Below are 22,777 nucleotides of genomic sequence, written 5' to 3'. Positions count from 1 at the left end.
GTTGAGTGCATTTTAATTACAGTTGTATATACTGTATACTTCATAAACTATGAACATTGACCTCAACGTGTAAGAACCTTATTGATTTGAGGAGTAGCTAGAATATCTAATCATCAATATAAACATACTCTAATTTTAACACAACGGTGACTAATAATGTCAAGAAGCACATCCACTTCCTAACTGTGGAAATATGTGGGTACAAGCTCCCACAGCCAATCGGTGAAGCATTGTGGGATAGATGGCAATCATAAGATATCTTGCTTGGCATCGGCCATGAACGGGGATGTATGTACCCCTTTCCAGAGCGCTACAATTTCCAACACCTCTTTCTCTGTTGAGAACACATCAACCACCTTCCAGGAAGAAAAAGCAATGAAGATAAAAAGCCAATATCTGTGGCCTGACCCAACCCTGGGACAGAATAGTGGCTTAAGCAGCCAATATCACCAATCAAAACTGTCAGAATGCCTATGCTCCCCCCAACTCAAAGGGACGTCAACAGCCACAACAATGCAGAAGTTGTAAGAGAAAGAAACAAAACAGAAATATTTAATTTTATATTTTGCACTACCAAATCTCTGAGCAGCTTTTCCAAACACTTCACAGTCACTGGTACTTGACGTCCAGTGACTGTGAAATGTGAAGTGCATTTGGCATTTCCCAATGCGTCAGCAGATCTAAAGCACTGGATTATACCATGTGATCTACAACCAACACCTGCGTACCCACTCCATAAAAAAGATCATGGGGTAAAAGAAATTAATCTTGTGCTTAAAAAATTCATTTGGCATAAAGTGCAGTTCACACATGTTTCCATAAATGTGCTCACAAACAATCTTATCCTTGCTGTGTCGTTGATTACCGTTGACAAATGGCAGGTGCAAAGAATCCCCTGGATAAATTGTTAATTCTTGCCGGGTGAACAACCTTCATGTCAATCACACAAAATCTGATTAAGCTCAGTAATGCAGGGACAAATAGCCTCAAGCATTCGACAATAACCTCACTGATCTTTATCTCACATCACGTATGCTTAACCAAGGAGGCTGAAACCTCTGGATTATTCAGATGGGACGCTGATAACTGTTAAATGTTGCTGCCCTCCTGCTGAGCAGGTTTACCCGCGAGTATATAAATCCTCTTTCAGGCAAAGACCTCCATTATTTTCTCCAGTGATCTCGAGATAGTGGTTTGACTTTCATCATGGAGCCGTCTTCAATTTGGAGCCTTCTGTTCCTCTTCTCAATCAAGAAGTTGAGTTCCGCAATTCAACCTACATGCAAACTGCGGGAAAAGTTCAATCCCGGAGTTTCTGAAGATGGAGATATTGTCCTGGGCGGTTTATTTTCAATGCATTTCAGAACAGCTCCAGATCATAGCACATTTCGCTCTAAATCTCAACCAATTCGCTGCCTTCAGTAAGGATTGAAATACATTTATCAGTCCGTTTGAAAGTACCGCAGTCAGGATAGATATGTTTCCCTGAATGCGTTAAATGCTTAGTTTGTCAAATAACTTCCAACGCTTGAATCGGAGTAGTCATTATATATAAATTTCTATCGTTCAGTGTCTGCCGAAGTATTGTGGGGTTGGTGGGGGAAATTGTGTAAGTGGAACGGAGGTCGAGTGGGTGAACAGACGAGTCATCAGGCAGAAGACTGTCGGTATCAAAGTCAAAACAGCAAGAACGCAAAATACTAGAATTCCACCGGCTGTAATGGAAAGACAAATTAATATTTGAAGATGGATTCTACATTGCTATTCGTTTAAAAAAATGAGATTAGAGATTTTAAAAAGCCAATATGAGCCGATTCACGTAGATGTTGGATCATGACGGAATGTCGAACTATAATCCTTCTTCTTCTGTTTTTTTGCGCTGCTGTCTGAGCTGATATGTATGTTTAATATTTCTTATGTTTATTTTGGGATCTTGGAAAGCCGTGTACGCCTGATCCTATGCATTCTTGTTTTCATTGCTCCTGGTCCTTATTCTTTGCTTGTTGCATTTTCTTTCAATTTCTCTCTCTCTCTCTCTCTTTGCTTCCTTTTGCCCTTTTCATAGAATCATGGAATCATAGAATGGGTTCAGCACGGAAGGAGGCCATTCGGCCCATCGAGCCCGTGCCGGCTCTTTGTAAGAGAAATCCAGTTAGTCCCATTCCCCCCGCTCTTTCCCTGCAGCCCTGCAATTTTTTCCCTTCAAGTATGTATACAATTCCCTTTTGAATGCCACGATTGAATCTGCTTCCACCACCTGTTTATGCTGTGCAGTCCAGATCATAAATACTCGCAGCGTAAAACATTTTTTCCTCATGTCGCCTTTGGTTCTTTTGCAAATCACCTTAAATCTGTGTCCTCTGGTTCTTGACCCTTCCGTCAAAGAGAACAGTTTCTCTGTATTTACTCTGTCCAGACCCTTCTTGATTTTGAATACTATTAAATCTCCTCTGCTCCAAGGAGAATAAGCCCAGCTTCTCCAGTCTATCCACATAAATGAAGTCCCTCATCCCCTCATCTAGTAAATATTTTCTGCACCCTCTCTATGGCCTGCATATCCTTCCTAAAGCGTGGTGCCTAAAATTCGACACAATACTCCAGTTGTGGCTGAACCAGTGTTTTATGAAGGTTTAACTTAACGTTGTTGCTTTTGTACTCTATGCCTCTACTTAGGAAGTCCAGGATCCCGTATGTTTTTTTAATTGCTTTCTCAACCTGCCCTGCCACCTTCAAAGATTTCTACACATATACCCCAGGTCTCTCTGTTCCTTCACCTGCTTTAGAATTGTACCATTTAGTTTATATTGACTCTTCTTCTTTTTGCCAAAATGTATCACTTCGCACTTCTCTGTCTTAAATTTCATCTGCCATGTGTCCGTCCACCAGCCCTTCTATGTCCTCTTGAGATCTATTGCTATCCTCCTCACTGCTTATTACACCTCTGAGTCTTGTGTCTTTCGCAAATTTTGAAATTGTGCCCTGTGCACCAAAGTCCAACTCATTAATATATATTAAAAAAGCAGTGGTCCTTTATACACTTTGTTACATTATTAATTTGTTCTGCCCGGGTGAAATGTCTATTTAGAGAAACTAATTAAGCAGGTCACAATCTTTCTGAAATGAGGTAAAAATTCGTCTTGGCGGTAGCGCAAATCGGGCGGTATCTCATCGCCCGCCCGTACTACTACCCGCCCGATATTCCGTTCCATTGACTTCAATAGAATTGAATATCAAGCGAAGTCTACAATAGGAGCCGAATGCGATACAGTCCACTTTGTGCTACTGCTGATAGCAAATTGCTATAAATCTCCCTGTTGACATTCAGATCAATCATAACGCATCTTTTTCCCCGGTTGCTGCGTGAACACTTTGAAAATGAAACATATTCTGTCGCAGTTTAATTAGGGGTATCAAATAAGATTTACAGAATCGGTAAACGAATCTATACTTTTTAGCAAAACGCAGCTAACAATTTTTGTATCATCATGGCGGTGCTTTCACATTCAGTATTTCGATATGTGCTTATTAGATTCAAGCAAAGAGGGCTGCGTTGGTTACAAACGATGATCTTCGCAATAGAAGAAATAAACAGGAATCCACATCTGCTTCCTAATGTAACTCTGGGCTATAGGATCTTTGACAGCTGCCTCACACGTTCTGAATCGCTTAAAGGAGCCCTCAAATTACTGAACGAGGAGGATGGGACGGAATCCAGCTACAGGTGCGCTACACTTCCATCAGTGCCCATCATTGTGGGAGACGTCGGATCTTCACAGTCCATTGCCGCTTCACGGGTATTGGCTCCTTTCGGTATTGGCCTGGTAGGGTTTGTTAATTAACTTCACGTAAATTACGTTTTACTGAATATACCTTATACACATAATTAGTGCATTATTCAATTAAATAGTGATATCCAGGGATTGACTAGAAAAGCTTTCGGAATGAAATGTGCGGGTGGCTGGGTTTGGTTCGTGCTGTATTGCACACAGCATTATTCGGCAGCATAGAATCATAGAATCATAGAAGTTTACAACATGGAAACAGGCCCTTCGGCCCAACATGTCCATGTCGCCCAGTTTATACCACTAATCTAGTCCCAATTGCCTGCACTTGGCCCATAACCCTCTATACCCATCTTACCCATGTAACTGTCCAAATGCTTTTTAAAAGACAAAATTGTACCCGCCTCTACTACTGCCTCTGGCAACTCGTTCCAGACACTCACCACCCTTTGAGTGAAAAAATTGCCCCTCTGGACCCTTTTGTATCTCTCCCCTCTCACCTTAAATCTATGTCCCCTCGTTATAGACTCCCCTACCTTTGGGAAAAGACTTTGACTATCTACCTTATCTATGCCCCTCATTATTTTATAGACTTCTATAAGATCACCCCTAACCCTCCTAATAGAATCATTCGTCCGGCATCTTAACTGAAATCCTTCCTCTTAACGAAGCCAACATGGATCATTGCGTATAATCACAAAAGTCATAACAACGTGTGATACAAGAAACAATAGAATCATATAATCGTGAGTAACATATTAAAGGAGATTTTTCAGTTGACTCGGAACCCTTTCAAAGTTTCAGATTAACTAGAATTCTTTGTAGCTCCCTGCCCGACTTTTGTTTGGCGTAAGACGTTGTTTGATTTCGAATGAAACTCGGGAGATAATTTTGACTTTGGACCCTAGTGTAAAACGAGCGATGTTACATCAAGTAGGACCTTTCTTTAGAAAGCCATCCTGACTGGTCCTGACTAACTCATATTTCGCCAATTGTTTGGTAGCTAATGACTATTCTAGAGTTCAATAGTTTATCAGTAACATCAACAACAATAAATGCCTATAATTTCCTACTTTATTTCCCTCTTATCTCTTCTTGGAAAGAAAAGTCACATTTTCACCCTTCACTCTCTGGCACATTTGCCCTTCCCACAGAATTTTGAAACATTATACTCTATTTTTTCCCAAGCAATTCTCGGAATCCCCGGTTCTAAACCCTGGGCTCCCAGCGATTAGAGAAATATGCTGACTGTGTTATAACTAAAAATGTGCATTAACTTCCAGATCAGCTACTCTTCGTCCTGCACCTGTCTGAGTGATAAGCGCGAGTTTCCAGCTTTCTTCAGGACAGTTCCCAGTGACGCCGTTCAAATCAAAGCGTTGGTCAGACTGGTGCAGCGTTTTAAATGGATTTGGGTTGGGATTATAGCAGAAGATAGTGAATACGGCCGATTTGGGATATTGTCCTTTATCGAAGAAGTTTCTAAATTTGAAACATGCATCGCTTTTATTGAGTTTCTCCCTCCTGAACGTACCAGAGCTAAATTGCTTCAGGTTATAGAGACCATTAAAAAGTCCTCCGCTAAAGTAATCATCATATTTTCTGTTGACCACGATACAATGTCTTTGGTAACAGAACTCAGACTGCAGAACATTACTGACATCCAGCTGATAGCGAGTGAAGCCTGGGTCACGGCAATCCAACTGTGGACAGCGGAAACTCGGGAAATATTGTCTGGAACAATCGGGTTTGGAATCAGGAGAGCGGAAATTCCCGGACTGAGAGAGTTTCTAGTCAAACTCCACCCTTCAACAGCACCAGACAATCCGTTTGTGCAAGAACTCTGGCGGGAGGTTTTTGGCTGTAGCGTCAAAATCTCAAATCGGAGTCTGGAAGAAAACACATCACCGTCTCCTTACAAACGGTGCACAGGTTCAGAGAGCTTGGAGACCATTGAGACTACATATACCGATGTGTCACAATTAAGATTTTCATACAATGTGCACAAAGCGGTATACGCTGTAGCTCACGCCCTTCATAATTTAAAGTCGTGTGAAAATGGGAAAGGCCCATTTCTCAACAAAACATGTGGCCAAAAATCCAAGATTCTACCCTGGCAGGTGAGGAAAGATCCGGTCATCCCCGAAAGATAAAACAGAGTCTATATTTCTAAAAAAAAGATTCCGCAGAGGTTTCTCATCGCGATGAGAATTTTTTTTACCTGGTGTTGAAACGATTAATCAGAAATGTTGCGGACCATCGGATAATTTTAGAATTGTTTAACTTTGATTGTTTTGTCGTGTTTAAAGCTTTTACACTATCTGAAGGAGGTACGTTTCACCAACCAGTTTGGAGAGGAAATAAGCTTCGATAAGAACGGAGATCCCATCGCGTCCTATGATCTGGTAAACTGGCAGGAGCGCACTGATGGGTCAGTTGAGTTTGTTAAAGTTGGTTATTACGATGCGGCGTTACCTGCAGGGAAAGAACTCGCGTTGGATGAAAGTAGAATTGTTTGGCATGGACCCGAAAACAGGGTAAGAAGCTTTTCTAATTATGAGACAATCAGATCTTTTTAGTTGTTACTTTTTAACTATTTTCCGAACATATTCTTGTCTATTATATCCAAGTCATAGCAATCCGTTTGATCGCACCTCACCCATTAGCATAACATCCATTGCTCTGCCACTAGCGTACCATGGCTGCTGGGCGATCTACAGGTTGCACAGTTGCAACTTGTCAGGGCTTCTTCGGCAGTACCTCCCAAACCCGTGACAACCTAAAAGGAGAAGGGCAGCAGGTGCATGGGAGTGCCATCACCTTAAGTTCCTCTGCATGTCAAACACCATCCAGACTTGGACGTATATCAGCCTGGAACTCCCTACCCAACAATACTGTGGGAGCGACTTCCCCACACGGACTCCAGAGATTCAAGAAGAAGGCCCACCACCACCTGTCAAGGGCAACGAGGGATGGGCAATAAATGCCGTCCATGCCAGCGATACCCACAACTCGAGAATAAATTTTTACCACCCACACACAACACAAGCACACAAACAATAGTTTGGTTTCCATGACATGTTGTGCTGACGATTTTTTATTTGTTTGTTATCTTTTTTATATATTTATAACATTTGCACTACACAAATCCAATGAGAACCAGGTGAAAAAATGAAGTATCTTATCGATTAAATCGGGGGGACTTTATTGATAAAATAAGTCGGAGAATTGTTTTGTAGTTGAATTCACTATTTATACGATTCAATATTTTCGTTACTAGAAATAATATCGCCTACATTTTCGTGATGTGCTATCAACTCCAACCCTTTCCTCACTACTATGCTGTGCAATACCCGATTCACAATGATCAGTACTTTAGAAAATTTAGTCAGTAAAGCAAAACAAAAACTCTGAGCGCAAAAATGTTAATCAATTCATGCAATAATTCTGTCATGTTAACAGAGATTTTAAATGTAGGCTGGGGTTCAGAGCAAAGTTTTCTATCCCTACAGGTACCTGTATCAGTATGCAGTAACACCTGTCCCGTGGGTACAAGAAAGGGCGCTCGAAAAGGCCAACCTATCTGCTGCTTTGATTGTTTACCATGTTCTGACGGAGAATTCAGCAACCAAACAGGTATGTAACATTAATCAAATTAACATACGTTCAACATGCAGCACCGGCTCATGATCATAATGAATAACAATAATATTAATTTCTACAACTGATGCTAAATATATCTGTTTATTCCACAGATTCCACAGGATGTATAAAATGCCCTACAGATTACTGGTCCAATGACAGAAGAGATCAATGCATTCTAAAAGAAATTGTGTTCCTCTCCTTTCAAGACAGCATGGGGAAAATACTCACGGCGATTTCACTGTTTGGAGCTTGTATCACAGGAGCTGTTGCAGCTGTTTTCTTATATTTCATAAACACTCCCATTGTAAGGGCCAACAATTCGGAACTGAGTTTCCTTCTGCTAATCTCATTAATACTGTGCTTTCTGTGCTCCATCGCATTCATTGGACAGCCATCACCATGGTCATGTATGGTGCGTCACACTGTGTTCGGAGTTAGCTTTGTTCTTTGTATTTCCTGTATTTTTAGTAAAACTCTGGTAGTCCTGATGGCATTTAAAGCAACCCTGCCGGCCAGCAATGTGATGAAATGGTTTGGACCCACACAACAAAGATCAATTGTCTTTCTCTGTACATTGATCCAAATTATCATATGTGTGATCTGGTTGGTGACATCTCCCCCACACCCATCAAAAAACACGAAGTATCAAAGTGCAAAGATTATCCTTGAGTGTGATGTGGGTTCCACGGTTGCTTTCTGCTGTGTGTTAGGTTACATCGGGCTCTTAGCTTGTATGTGTTTAATTTTAGCTTTCTTGGCCCGAGCGTTACCGGACAAGTTCAATGAAGCTAAATTTATCACCTTCAGCATGCTTATCTTTTTTGCAGTTTGGGTAACTTTTATCCCCGCTTATGTGAGCACTCCCGGCAAATACACGGTCGCTGTGGAAATATTTGCAATTTTAGCATCGAGCTTTGGGCTATTGTGCTGTATCTTCGCTCCAAAATGCTACATTATCTTGTTAAAACCAGAAGAGAACACTAGGAAACAGCTGATGGGAAAAACGGACATAAGTTGAAACAAATAAAAACGACATTTAAATTCAGAAAGGTTATTTCACGTGAGAAGAAAGATTTGCATATATTTATTTGCATAGTTTGGTGCAGAAATTTCAATTATTGACTTTTGTAACAATCAGTTATAATTTCAACGATATAGCTAGGCATTCATATGAAGATGCATCAATGTCTCCTAAATGGTTGGAAATACATATTAATACCGCCTTCCTGAAATGCATCCTGATAATAAATAGAAAGCAAAGAAAGAAAATAAAAATAATACTATACCGGCAATCTAACCCATTCCTTCATGCACAATCTATCACAGAGAGCTTTACCCCACTTATTTCATTTACTGAGAGAACGATTCTGCAAAATCTCTTGATAAATCCTCAAGATAGTTAGGAGAAAGATGAAATTTGAGCCCAGCTCGCCAACATCCTACCTCAATTATTCAACGCAAGCTGATTAGAGCCTATGGGTGATTTTTAAATGCCCCAGCTTCATGGAAACAATAATGACTGATCACCTTTGTCAATATTTATCCCTATCATATGCATACTTATAACCGCCAGTCCTACTCGTAATCAAGTATGCATCCAATCCTTTTTACGGAGTTAGACTTTCCCTTCAGGATCGGGGCTAAGTGTTTGGCGGGTTGCATGCCTTGATTGCAAAATCGAAGATAAGCTGCTCATGATTTACTATATATTCATGAAAAATCGTCAGTAGTTGGTGCGTCATTTTCACACAAATGCTTTCCACCCCTCCAAGCTCTTCATCCCCAATGCTGTGGAGAGAAATCTTCTCCATAATATGGTCGAACCATAAAACGTTATCGCCTAGTAGGAGGACTTTAGAATCTTGGGCCTTCACCGGCCGTCTAAAAGAGATTGCCTACTTAGCCCCATTCCCCTGTCTTTCCTCAGACCCTTTTCAGTCTTTCTTTTTCAAACATTTATCCACTTCCCTTTTAAAAACTATTATGGATTCTGCTTCTACCCTTGCTTCTTGTAAGGTGTTCCACGTCCTAACAACCCTCTGATTAAAAATAACTTCTAACCTCTCCCTTTGTTCTTTTCGTGAAGATTTTAAGTTAATGCCATCTATTCAGCAATTCAGTGAGCATCAATCTTCTCGCTTATCAAAACCTCTCATAATTTTGAACACTTCCATCAGAACTTCTCTTAGACTTTCTGTTCTTGTGAAAACATTCCCAGCTTCTCTAACCTCATCTCATATATTAAAGCCTGTCATCTATGCTAACATTTTTTTAGCGTTTTTCCAAAGACACAGACCGCTTGAATAAATTGGACAGAATCGTCGGGAATATCCGCTGGGGTTCTCCCAATCTCCGGCCTAATGATGGTGGGAGTTCGGTGGAAACCCAGTAGAAATGGCATAAACTGTCGTGGAAATTGTATCCCAATATTCTAATCCAATGATTTGCATAAGTTTTGCATTTTTTTCTTTGTTTTGTGCCCTATATAACTATTACAAAACTGGAGTCCAATGTGTATTATTTACATCTTCATCAATTTGATCTGCCATTTTTAAAGTTTAGTATAACCCACCCCAAAGTCTTTGCTCTTCTACTCAATGAAGTGGAAACACGACATACTTTATAATAGATCAGAAAAATCAGAATACCATATTTTTTATCTTTATTTGAGGGATTCCGTCCATACTCAGACACTAAAACAGTATGTATGTATTTCTTGTCTGTCCGGTGGCATTGTAGCTGGAAATTAGAGAAAATCTAGTGTCAGCATGACATCTTGTAAGTTGATAGCCATTGGGAATACCAGTCACATTCTATCTTCCAATGAACATTCCCTTTTGACCTTGCTTTATTTTCCATGTTGCCAATGTGCCACCTGCGCTAAAATTCTTTTCAATCAAACCATTCAATCTTTTCAGGGATGGGTGGCAACGGAAGTATAGATAATATAGCAGAAATAAAGCTGTAAGATAATATAACAACAACTACTACTACTATTTGCATTTATAAAGCGCCTTTAACTTAGTAAAACGTCCCAAGTCGCTTCACAGGAGCGTTATTTGAAAGAATTTGACACCGAGCTACAAAAGGAGATATTACGGCAGGTGACCAAAAGCTTGGTCAAAGAGGTATGTTTTAAGGAGTGTCTTAAAGGAAGTGAGAGAGATAGAGAGGGGGAGAGGTTTAGGGAGGGAATTCCAGAGCTTAGGGCCTAGGCAGCTGATTGGCACGGCCGCCAATGGTCGAGCGGTTAAAATCGGGGATGCACAAGAGGCAAGAATTGGAGGTGTGCAGAGATCTCGGACGGTTGTAGGGCTGGAGGAGGTTACAGAGATAGAGAGGGGCGAAGCTGTGGAGGGATTTGAAAAAAACAATGAGAATTTTTAAATCGCAGCTTTCCTGGCCCGAGAGCCAATGCAGGCCACAGAGCACAGGGATGATGGGAGAACAGGACTTGCTGCGAGTTAAGATACGGACAGCAGAGTTTTGGATGGGTTCAAGTTCATGGAGGGTGGAAGATGGGGGGAGAGCATTGAAATAGTCCAGTCGGGATGTAACAAAGGCACGGATGAAAGTTTCAGCAGCAGATGAGCTGAGGAAAAGCAGCGCCAGGTGAATTTATGAAGGTGGAATTGGCATTCTTGATGATGGAGCGGCGATGTGGTCAGAAGCACATCTCAGGGTGAAATAGAATGCCTAGATTGCAAACGACCTGGTTCAGCCTCAGACAGTGGCAAGGGAGAGGGATGGAGTCGGTTGCAAGGGAGCTGAGTATGCATCAGGGAACAAAGACAATAGATCGGTCTTCCCAATATTTAGTTGGAGGAAATTTTTGCTCATCTAATACTGGATATCAGTCAAGCAATGTAACAAATGAGAGACAGAGGAGTTGAGGGAGGTGGTTGTGAGGTACAGCTGGGTGTTGTCAGCATACATGTGGAATGTAATGTTGCGTTTTTGGATGATGTCACTGAGTGGCAGCATGTAAATGAGAAATAGGAGGTGGCCAAGAATAGGTCCATGGGGCACCCCAGAGATAACGGTGCAGGAGCGGGAAGAGAAGCCATTGCAGGTGATTCTCTGGCTGCGACTGGTTAGATAAGAATGGAACCAGGTGAGCACAGTCCCACCCAGCTGAACGACGGAGGAGAGGCATTGGAGAAGGATGATGTGGTCAACCGTGTCAAAGGTTGCAGACAAGTCAAGAAGGATGAGGAGGGATAGTTTACCATCATCACAGTCACATAGGATGTCGTTTGTGACTTTGATAAGGGCAGTTTCAGTACTGTGGCAGGGGCAGAAACTGATTGGAGGGATTTAAACATGGAGAATATGCTGGAAAGATGGGCATGGATTTGGGAGGCGACAACACCTTCAAGGACTTTGGAGAGGAAAGGGACGTTGGAGGTAGGGCAGTAGTTTGCAAGGACAGAGGGGTCAAGGGTTGTTTTTTGAGGAGGGGTGCTATGATGGCAGATTTAAAGGGGAGAGGAACAGAACCTGAGGAGAGGGAACCATTAACAATATCAGCTAACACGGGGGTCAAGAAGGGAAGTAGTGTGGTCAGCAGTTTAGTGGGAAGAGGGTGGAGGGTGCAGGAGGTGGGTCTCGGAGAACTCAGAGAGGTCATGAGGGGAGATAAAAGAGAAAATAGGGAAAGATGCGAGTTCAGAGCTAGGGCAGGGGGGAACGATAGGGGAAGTTTGGCTTTGTGGGCTAGGGGAAGGGACGGAAGCAGCAGGCGCAGCTGAACAGATGGTCTCAATTTTAGTGACAAAGACATAACTTCCTGCTAAACTTTCCTAATTGTAGACCTATAGTTATTTTTTTGAATATATTCTCTTCGTCCTGCATCCCTTGCTCTTCTGGTTCTTAATATCAATCCTAAATTATGACGTCAAGAGCTAGATTTTTATTCACATTGTGTATTTATTTGGAAGTAGATTAATCTCCCAAAACTATTTTTATTTGGTGTTTTCAATGCGGTTGCATGCCGGATAAAACCCTCCTCTGTCTGTAATATATATTACACAAACAGATGATGTGAAAATGTGTTACGTCTCTGCATCAGCCAAAGCTATTCGTATTACCCTCTAACTCTTTATTTTCAATAGCTATGTCTTGTAAACATAATTTACATTTTATTCGAGCGATTTGACATATCCACACCCAAATTAATGTGCATATACCCGGTATTTGACACTGTAAATGGCTCCTTCTCCTCAGGTACTGTTCCCTTATTTTCAAAATCGCTGTCATCGACCCTCTTCCAAAACCCAGTTCGACCCCTCTGCCTTGCAAACTACTTCCCCACCTCCGACCTTCCTTTCCACTCCAAATATCTTGAACGTATTGTCAACTCTCAAATCTGTGCCCAACTTTCTCAGAACTCCATGTTTGAATATCTCCAATTGGGTTTCTGCCCGTGCCACAGCTCTGAAGCGGCCCTAATCAAAGTCACAAATGACACCCTCTGTGACCATGACTGTGATTGTGGTGAACTATCGCTGCTCCTCCTTCTCAGCGCCTCTGCAGCCTTTGACATGGTCAATAACATTATAGTTCTCCAATGCTTCTCCTCCATTGTCCAGCTCAGTGGTTGGTTCCACTTTTATATCGAACCACAGCCTGAGCGTCGCCTTCAATTACTTCTCTTTTCTCCCCAACACCGTTACCTTGGAGTCCCTCAAGAATCTATCCTTGGTCCCATACTTCCCATTGATGTTATCATCCAAAGACATGGCATCAGGTTCCACATATACGTTGACAACACCAAGCTCCTCCACCTCTCTCGACCCTCCACTGCCTCGATATTGTCAAGCTGTTTGTTAAACATTCCATCCCGAATGAGCAATTGTTTCCTCCAATGAAATACTGGGAGGACCAACCCAGGATCGCTGCTGGGACCACTGTTGTTACATAAACGATTTGGACTCGGGAATTAGAAGTACAATTTCAAAATTTGCAGAGGACACAAAATTGAGGGGTGTAGTTAATACCGAGGAATACTGCAACAAATTGCAGGAAGACATTAATAAACTTGCAGAATGGGCGTGTCATTGGCAAATGAATTTCAAAATAAATGTGAGGTATTACATTTTGGTAGGAAGAATAAAGGGGCCACATACTGCTTGCATAATAAGAGTCTAAATGAGGTAGAGAAGCATAGGGATCTGGGGGTGCAGATACACAGATCACTAAAAGTAGCGACGCAGGTTAATAAGGCCATAAAAAATCAAATCAACCACTGGGGTTCAATTCTAGAGGGATAAACTTGAAAAGCAGAGTAGTTATGTTAAACATGTACAGAACCTTGGTAAGCACACATTTGGAGTACTGTGAACAGTTCTGGTCTCCATATTATAAAAAGGATATGGAGGCACTGGAGAAGGTGCAAGAAAGATTTACTAGGATGATATAAGAACTGAGAGGTTAAACCTATCAGGAAAGATTGAACAGGCTGGGTTACTTAGAAAATAGAAGACCGAGGGATGACCTGATAGAGATCTTTAAAACTATGAAGTGGTTTGATAGGGTAGACGTAGAGAAGATGTTTCCACTTGCGGGGCAAATCAGAACGAGGGGCCATAAATATAAGATAGTCACTAATAAATCCAATAGTGAATTCAGAAGAAACTTCCTTACCCAGAAAGTGGTTAGAATGTGGAACTCGCTGCCAAAAGAAGTAGTTAAGGCGATTAGCATAGATGCATTTAAGGGGAAGCTAAATAAACACACGAGGGAGAAAGGAATAGCAAGATATGCTGATAGGGCGACATGAAGCAGGGAGTGGGCTCGTGTGGAGCATAAGCATGGGCATGGACGTGCTGGGCCGAATTTCATGTTTCTGTGCTGCACATTCTATGTAATTCTATGTAAATCCATGATTTTTTACCCGTATAATATTCATACCCTTGAGACTGATTCCAACCCTTACCCTGATCTCTGTGTCAGGCTGAACCAGACTGTTCACCACCTTGTCGTTCTAATTAACCCTGTGCTTTCTACCCCATATCTTCTCCATCGCAAAATCCACCTGCAATAAGAATAGAGAGCTTCAAAAAACACTTCCTACTCCACCAGCAGCCAGAAGCAATAATCCAGCAACTAACCTGCAACACCTGCATGGCCCCTTTAAATAGCGCTGGTGAGGGGTCCTTCAGACACTGTAAGACACGTTCAAATGGTCGGGATTAAGACTGTGCGTTGAGTTGAGCGTTAAGGTCGAAAATGAGCGTTGCACAGTTATTTTCTGCCCAATTTACATGCTTCCAGCGTTCGGTATTTGCACATACGCTAACTCCTAGACCAAGATGGCCTCTAGCGCACGTCACGCTGGAAACGCCCATCCAAGACGCCATCTTTGATGTCGGAGAGGCTATGTAGTACGAAAACAATGGGCGCTCATCGGCCCAATGTGGAGCCCATAGGGTAAAAATGCAAGAAAGTTATGTTGAACCTTCATAAAATACTGCTTCTGGGGTACAGGGAAATGGCAGAGCAATTAAACAAAATACCTTGGTTCTGTCTTCACGGAACAGGACGCAACCAACTTCCCAGAAATTCTGGGGAACCAAGGGACTAGTGAGAAGGAGGAATTAAAGGAAATTAGTATTAGTAAAAAAAAGTGCTGGAGAAATTAATGGGACTGAAAGCCAATAAATCCCCAGGACCTGATAACCTGCTTCCCAGAGAACTGAAAGAGGTAGCCATGGAAATAATGGATGCATTGGTTGGCATTTTCCAAAATTCTATAGATTATGGAACAGTTCCTGCAGATTGGAGGGTGGCAAATGCAATCCCACTACTTAAAAAAGGAGGGAGAGAGAAAACATGGATCTACAGACCAGTTAGCCTAACCTCAGTAGTAGGGTAAATGCTAGAGTCTATGATAAAGGATGTGATAACAGGGCACTTAGAAAATATCAACAGAATTAGACAAAGTCAACATGGACTGATGAAAGGGAAATCGTGTTTGGCAAATATACTGGAGTTTTTTGAGGTTGTAATTGGTAGAATAGTTAAGGGAAAACCAGTGGATGTGGTGCATTTGGATTTTCCGAAGGCCTCTGATAAAGTCCCACATAAGAGGTTCGTGTGCAAAATTAAAGCACCTGGGATTGGCAGTAATATACTGGCATGGATTGAAAATTGGTTAACAGACAGGAAATAGAGAGTACGAATAAATGGGTCTTTTTCGGTGTGGCAGACAGTGATTAGTGGGGTACCACAGGGAAAAGTGCTTGGGCCCCAGCTATTCACAATATATATCAATGATTTGGATGAGGGAACGAAATGTAATATTTCCAAGTTTCCTGACAACACAAAACTAGGTGGAATCGTGAGTTGTGAGGAGGATGCAAAGAGGCTTCAAGGCGATTTAGACAAGTTGAGTGAGTGGGCAAAGACATGGCAGATGCAGTATAATGTGGATAAATGTGAAGTTATCCACTTCGGAAGGAAAAACAGAAAGGCAGAGTATTATGTAAATGGTGATAGATTGGGAAATGTTGATGTACAAAGGGACCTGGGTGTCCTTGTACACCAGTCACTGAAAGCAAACATGCAAGTGCAGCATGCAGTTAGGAAGGCAAAGGGTATGTTGGCCTTCATTGCAAAGGGTCTTGAGTACAGCAGCAAGGATGTCTTACTGCAGTTATACAGGGCCTCGGTGAGGCCACACCTGGAGTATTGTGTGCAGTTTTGGGCTCCTTGCCGAAGAAAGGATATACTTGCCATAGAGGGAATGCAGCAAAGGTTCACCAGACTGATCCCTGGGATGGCAGGACTGTCGTATGAGGAGAGGTTGGATCAACTAGACCTGTATTCACTAGAGTTTAGAAGAATGAGAGGGGATCTCATTGAAAAGTATAAAATTCTGACAGGGCTAGACAGACTGGATGCAGGGAGGATGTTTCCCCTGGGAGGCGGGGGTCCAGAATGAGGAGTCACAGTCTTAGGATACGGGATAGGACATTTAGGACTGAGATGAGGAGAAGTTTCGTCACTCAGAGGGTGGTGAACCTGTGGAATTCTCTACCACAGAAGGCTGTGGAGGCCAAGTCACTGAATATATTTAAGAAGGAGATAGATAGATTTCCAGACACAAAAGGCATCAAGGGGTATGGGGAGAGAGCGGGAATATGGTATTGAGATAGAGGATCAGCCGTGATCATATTGAATGGCAGAGCAGGCTTGAAGGGCCGAATGGCCTACTCCTGCTCCTATTTTCTATGTTTATATGTTTACTGAATCATTTAATAGCATGGTGTGAAAATGGTTAGTTCTGCAAAGGAAAATATGTGGGCATACATGTTCCTTCTTAATTGGTAAGAATGATACAGAAACAAAGGCAGACTTGTAATTAAAGATTTCATTTGGTAAAATAGCAATTATATGGAACAAGAGTGAAAGTATTGATAAGATAACACAGTAAGGGAGCTATATCGATTTCGTTAGCCCAATGGAAGAAGAGCTCATTAAGAAAGGAAATCAAGTTATTAACCAAATTAACTGATATGGGACAAGTTCAAATAAATTATCGTTATATGGAGTTGTACAATATCTTTCGTGTAATCATGTAATGCAGAAACGTGTAGATTTTCATGAAGAGGGAGTGAGACAACATTATAAAAATGGCAGTTTGTACAGATAACTTGGATTCGATATAAGTTTGGTCAGCCTGTATACCGAGCTCAGAACTATAATCCGTTTGAGTCCCAAAAATGTACATGCCAAGCACTGTACGTTAAATGTACTTCAAGTACTAATGTATGTTCTGGATGCTCAATAAGCTATGAACACTGACTTCAACGTGTAAGAACCTTATTGATTTGAAGAGTAGATAGAACATCTAATCATAAATTTAAAAAATCCTCTAACTTTAACACAACACTGACTATTAAATGTCAAGAAGCGCATCCGCTTCCTAATTGTGGAAATATATAGATTCATTCTACCACAGCCACTCTATCAGTGAAACATTATGGGATACATGGCAATGATGTGTCTTGCTTTGCATCCACCGTGAACTGGGGATTTACGAATTGGAGTGTCCGAGCCCCTTCACTCAGCGCTGTAATTTCCAAATCCTCTTTTTCTCTCGACAACACTTAACACCTTCCAGGATGAGAATGCAGTGACGATAAATACGCCAATATAAGTGGCCTGACTCAACCCTGGGACAGAATAGTGGACAAGCAGTCGATACCATCAATCAAAACAGGCAGAATCCCTATGCTCACCCCGCCCCCCCCCCAACTCAATGGAACAACAACAGCCACAACAACGCATATGTTGTGAGAGAAAGAAACAAAACAGAAAGAGTTCTTTTTAAATTGCGCACTACCAAATCTCTGACAAGCTTTTCTAAACGCTTCACTTATTTGACGCCCAGTGACTGTTAAATAGTAAGTGCATTTGGCATTTCCCAATGCGGCGGCAGAACCAAACCACTAGATTATACCAAGTACTGTACAAGCAGCGCTAGCTAAACCAACGTCACCAGACTATCCCATGTAATCTACAATCAAAACTGTGCGTACCAAATCTAAAAATGATTATGCAGTGAAAGAAATTAATCTTCTGTTTAAAAAGTTCATTTGGCATAAAGTGCAGTTCACACGTGTTTCCATAAATGTGCTCTCAAATAATCCTATCCTTGCTGCGTCGTTGATTGCTGTTGAGAAATGGAGATACAGAGAATCCCCTCGATGAATTATTAATACTTGCCGGGTGAACAACCTTCATGTCAATCACACAAAATCTGATTAAGCTCAGAAATACAGAGACAAATAGCCTCAAGCATTCAAAAATAATCTCACTGAAAAGTATCTCACACCACGCATGCTTAACCAGGGAGGCATGAAACCTCTTTAAGTTATTTAAATGCGACAATGATATTGCTGCAGTCCCCCAGCGCAGGTTTCCTCGCGAGTACACAAATAGTCCTTCTGTCAAAGACTTCCATTATTTTCGCCAGTGATCTCGAGGAAGTGATTTGACATTGATCATCATGCAGCCGTCTTCCATTTGGAGCCTTCTGTTCCTCTTCTCAATCAAGAAGTTGAGTTCAGCAATTCAACCTACATGTAAACTGAGGGAAACGTTCAATCACGGAGTTTCTGAAGATGGAGATATTGTCCTGGGCGGCTTATTTCCAATGCATTTCAGAACAGCTCCAGTCTATAGCACATTTCACTTTAAACCTCAACCAGTTCGCTGCCTTCAGTAAGTAATAATTAAAATATATTTATCAGTCCATTTGAAAGTACCGCTTTCGTAAATAGAAATGTTTCCTTGAATATGTTAAATGCTGTTTGTCAAATAACTTCCAATATGAATCGGAGTAGGCATGATATTTAAATTGCCATCGTTCAGTGTCTGCCGAAGTATTGTGGATTTGGTGGGGGAAATTGTGTAAGTGGAATGGCGATCGAATGGGTGAACAGACGAGCCATCAGGCAGAAGACTGTCGGTATCAAAGTCAAAACAGCAAGAACGCAAAATACTAGACTTCCACCAGCTACAATAGAAAGACTAATCAATACTTGAAGATGGATTCTACACTACAATTGGTAAAAAAAAATAAGATCAGAGATTTTAAAAAAGCTCAACCGAGCTGATAGTCGTAGAAGTTGGATCCTATCCGAAGTGCCTCATTCTTTTTTTGTCTTTTAGTTGCTGTCTGGGCTGCTATGTATTTCAAACATTTCCTGTGTTTATTTTGGGTTCTTGGAAAGCTGTCTACTCCTGACTCGGCATATTGTTGTTTTCATTGATGCTGGTCCTTTTATTTGCGTGTTGCATTTTCTTTCTTTTGCTTCTTTGTTTCATTATTAATTTGTTCTGCCCGGGTCAAATCGCTAGTTAGAGGAACTCAATAAGCATGTCACAACTTCTTCGAAATTAAATAGCAATTCGTCTTGGGCAGTAGCGTAAATCAGGCTGTATCGCATCGCCTGCCCGTAATACGCTCCGCCAGATACTCAGTTCCATTCAGTTCAGTAGAATTGAATATCAAGCGAGGCCTATAGCAGGCGGCCGATGCTATACCACCCAAAACGAATTTCTATAAATCTTCCTGTTGAAATTCAGTTAAATCAACCTGGATAAATCCGGACTGAAAACGCAAGTTTTATCTCAGTTGCCGTGTAAACGCTTTGAAAATGAAATATATTAAATCACAGAAAAGCACAGAACATGGAAAGTCAGTTTAATTAGGGGGATAATCAGTTTTACAGAAACGGTAAACGAATTTATACTGTTATAGTAAAATGTGGTTTTATATGTGTCAAATACTTTCACTTTTTTGCAACGTCTTATTAAACTGGACCGCCTGCGTCCTGCAAAAGATATGGCTAACAATTTTGGGTGATTTCACTTTCAGTGTGTCGGTATGTGTTTAACAGGTTCACGCAAAGAGGGCTGCGTTGGGTGCAAACGATGATCTTCGCAATAAATGAAATAAACTGGAATCCGGAGCTGCTTCCTAATGTAACTCTGGGCTATAGGATCTTTAACAGCTGCCATACACGTTCTGAATCGATTAAAGGAGCCCTCAAATTGCTGAACGAGGAGGATGGGACTGAATCCAGCTACAGGTGCGCGGCACTTCCATCAGTGCCCATCATTGTGGGAGACGTCGGATCTTCACAGTCCATTGCCGCTTCACGGGTGTTGGCTCCTTTCGGTGTTGGCCTGGTAGGATTTGTTAATTAACTTCATGGTCTGAATTACGTTTACTGAATATCCCTTATACAAGTAACAAGTCCATTCTTCAATTAAATAGGAATAGCCAAGCATTGATTATAAACGCTTTAAAACGAAACGTGGGGATGGCTGGCTTCCCAGCGATTTGACAAATATGCTGACTGTGTTATAACTAAAAATGTGCATTAACTTCCAGGTCAGCTACTCTTCGTCCTGCACCTGTCTGAGTGATAAGCGCGAGTTCCCAACTTTCTTCAGGACAGTTCCCAGTGACGCCGTTCAAATCAAAGCGTTGGTCAGACTGGTGCAGCGTTTCAAATGGATTTGGGTTGGGATTGTAGCAGAAGATAGTGATTATGGCCGATTTGGGATATTGTCCTTTGTTGAAGACGTTTCTAAGCTTGAAACATGCATCGCTTTTATTGAGTTTCTCCCTCCTGAACGTACCAGAGCTAAATTGCTGCAGGTTACGGAGACCATTAAAAAGTCCTCTGCTAAGGTCATCATAATATTTTCTGTTGAGCGCTATGCATTGGCTTTGGTAACAGAACTCAGACTGCAAAACATTACTGACATCCAGCTGATAGCGAGCGAAGCCTGGGTCACAACAGTCCGTTTGTGGTCAGCGGAAACTCGGCAAATATTGTCTGGGACAATCGGGTTTGGAATCAGGAGAGCGGAAATTCCCGGACTGAGAGAGTTTCTAGTCAAACTCCACCCTTCAACAGCACCAGACAATCCGTTTGTAGAAGAACTCTGGCGGGAAGTTTTTGGCTGTAGCGTCAAAATCTCAAATCAGAGTCTGGAAGAAAACACATCACCTTCTCCTTACAAACCGTGCACAGGTTCAGAGAGCTTGGAGACCATTGAGACTACATATACCGATGTGTCACAGTTAAGATTTACGTACAATGTGTACAAAGCGGTATACGCTGTAGCTCACGCCCTTCATAATTTAAAGTCGTGTGAAAATGGGAAAGGCCCATTTCTCAACAAAACATGTGGCCAAAAATCAAAGATTCTACCCTGGCAGGTGAGGAAAGATCCGGTCATCCCCGAAAGGTAAAACAGAGTCGATATTTCTAAAAAAAATAGTTTTTTAAAAGGTTCCTTAAAAGTCAGAATAACATTCCACAGAGGTTTCTCATCGCGATGCGGATTTTTTTTTACCTCGTTTTGAAATAATTAATCAGAAATGTTGCGCACTGTCGGATAATTTTAGAATTGTTTAACATGTGATAGTTTTGTTGTGTTTAAAGCTCTTACACTATCTGAAGGAGGTGCGTTTCACCGACAAGTTTGGAGAGGAAATAAGCTTCGATAAGAACGGAGATCCCATCGCTTCCTATGATCTGATAAACTGGCAGGAGCGCACTGATGGGTCAGTTGAGTTTGTGAAAGTTGGTTATTACGATGCAGCGTTACCTGCAGGGAAAGAACTCGCGTTGGATGAAAAGAGAATTGTTTGGCATGGACCCGAAAACAGGGTAAGGAACATTTCTAACTGTGGTACAATCAGATCAATTCAGTCGATACTTTTTAATTTATTTCCAGAATATGTGCGTGTCTATAATATCCAAGACCTTGCAAATCCATTTGATCGCACCTCACGCATTAGCTGTACACCACCTGCCCCCCTCCCCCATCTCTAGCCTACAGTGGTTGCAGGACGTATACAGGATACAAAGCAGGAACTCGTCAACGCTTCTTCGGCAGCACCTGACAAATCCGTGAGCACCTAGTAGGACAAGGACAGGAGGTGCATGGGAACAACATCACGTCCAAATTCCTCTGCAAGTCCCATGCCATCCCGGCTGTGTCAAAATCCTGGAACTCCCGACCTCATAGCATTGTAGGAGCACCATCACTACACCGACTGCAGCGGTTCAGGAAGCAGGCCCGTCACCACTTTCTGAAGGGCAACTAGAGATTGGTAATAAATGCTGGCCTTGCGGCGATGCCCACGTTCATAGAATGAATTTAAGGAGCGTGCATTTTTAAAATTTATCTCCTGCAAAATGATTTGTTTTTCTTGTCAGGTTCTGTTGACGTTTTTTATTATTTTATCATCATTTTTATAATTTATAAAATTTTCATCACACAAAAACAATCATAAGCAGGTGAAAAACGAACGTGTATCTTATGGATTAAATCGGGAAGGAATTTAGTGATAAGATCAGAGAATTGTCTAGGTATACCATTCAATATTTTTCCGACCTTTTCATGACTCAAAATAATGCACTACATTTCGGGACGTGCCATCAACTCCAACCTTTTCAACACAAAAATGCAATCCAACAACAGTCTCATAATAATGACTAATTTTGAAAATGTAATCAGCAAAGCAACGGAAAACTCTGACAGCAAAACGTTAATGAATCCATGCAATAAATCTGGCATGTTCAAAGTGAGTGTTAAATGTAGATTGTGGTTCAGAGCAGAATGTTCTATCTCCACAGGTACCAGTATCAGTATGCAGTGACACTTGTCCTGTGGGGACAAGAAAGGGCGCTCGAAAAGGTCAGCCTATCTGCTGCTTTGATTGTTTACCATGTTCTGACGGAGCGATCAGCAACCAAACAGGTATGTAACATTGATCAAATAAACATACGTTCTAGGGTAAGAATTAACATGCAGTA

General features: G+C 41.6%; 1 protein-coding gene across 1 annotated transcript in view; it reads left to right on the top strand.

The window, feature by feature from the left end:
- Nucleotides 1–22,777, top strand: part of LOC137331724 (uncharacterized) — a 41,646-nt gene that overhangs the window by 17,885 nt on the left and 984 nt on the right. The window contains exons 6-14 of the mRNA XM_067995710.1: nt 3,530–3,794; nt 5,066–5,902; nt 6,092–6,319; nt 7,260–7,418; nt 16,692–16,756; nt 19,838–20,129; nt 20,335–21,171; nt 21,398–21,625; nt 22,580–22,721. Coding sequence (XP_067851811.1) covers nt 3,530–3,794; nt 5,066–5,902; nt 6,092–6,319; nt 7,260–7,418; nt 16,692–16,756; nt 19,838–20,129; nt 20,335–21,171; nt 21,398–21,625; nt 22,580–22,721 — 3,053 coding nt within the window. The remainder of the gene's footprint in view (nt 1–3,529; nt 3,795–5,065; nt 5,903–6,091; nt 6,320–7,259; nt 7,419–16,691; nt 16,757–19,837; nt 20,130–20,334; nt 21,172–21,397; nt 21,626–22,579; nt 22,722–22,777) is intronic.

Source organism: Heptranchias perlo, chromosome 13 (assembly GCF_035084215.1).
Source record: "Heptranchias perlo isolate sHepPer1 chromosome 13, sHepPer1.hap1, whole genome shotgun sequence".
In the NCBI taxonomy this organism is placed as follows: domain Eukaryota; kingdom Metazoa; phylum Chordata; class Chondrichthyes; order Hexanchiformes; family Hexanchidae; genus Heptranchias; species Heptranchias perlo.
The sequence above is the reverse complement of the archived record's forward strand: the minus strand, read 5'-3'. Positions and strand labels throughout refer to the sequence as shown.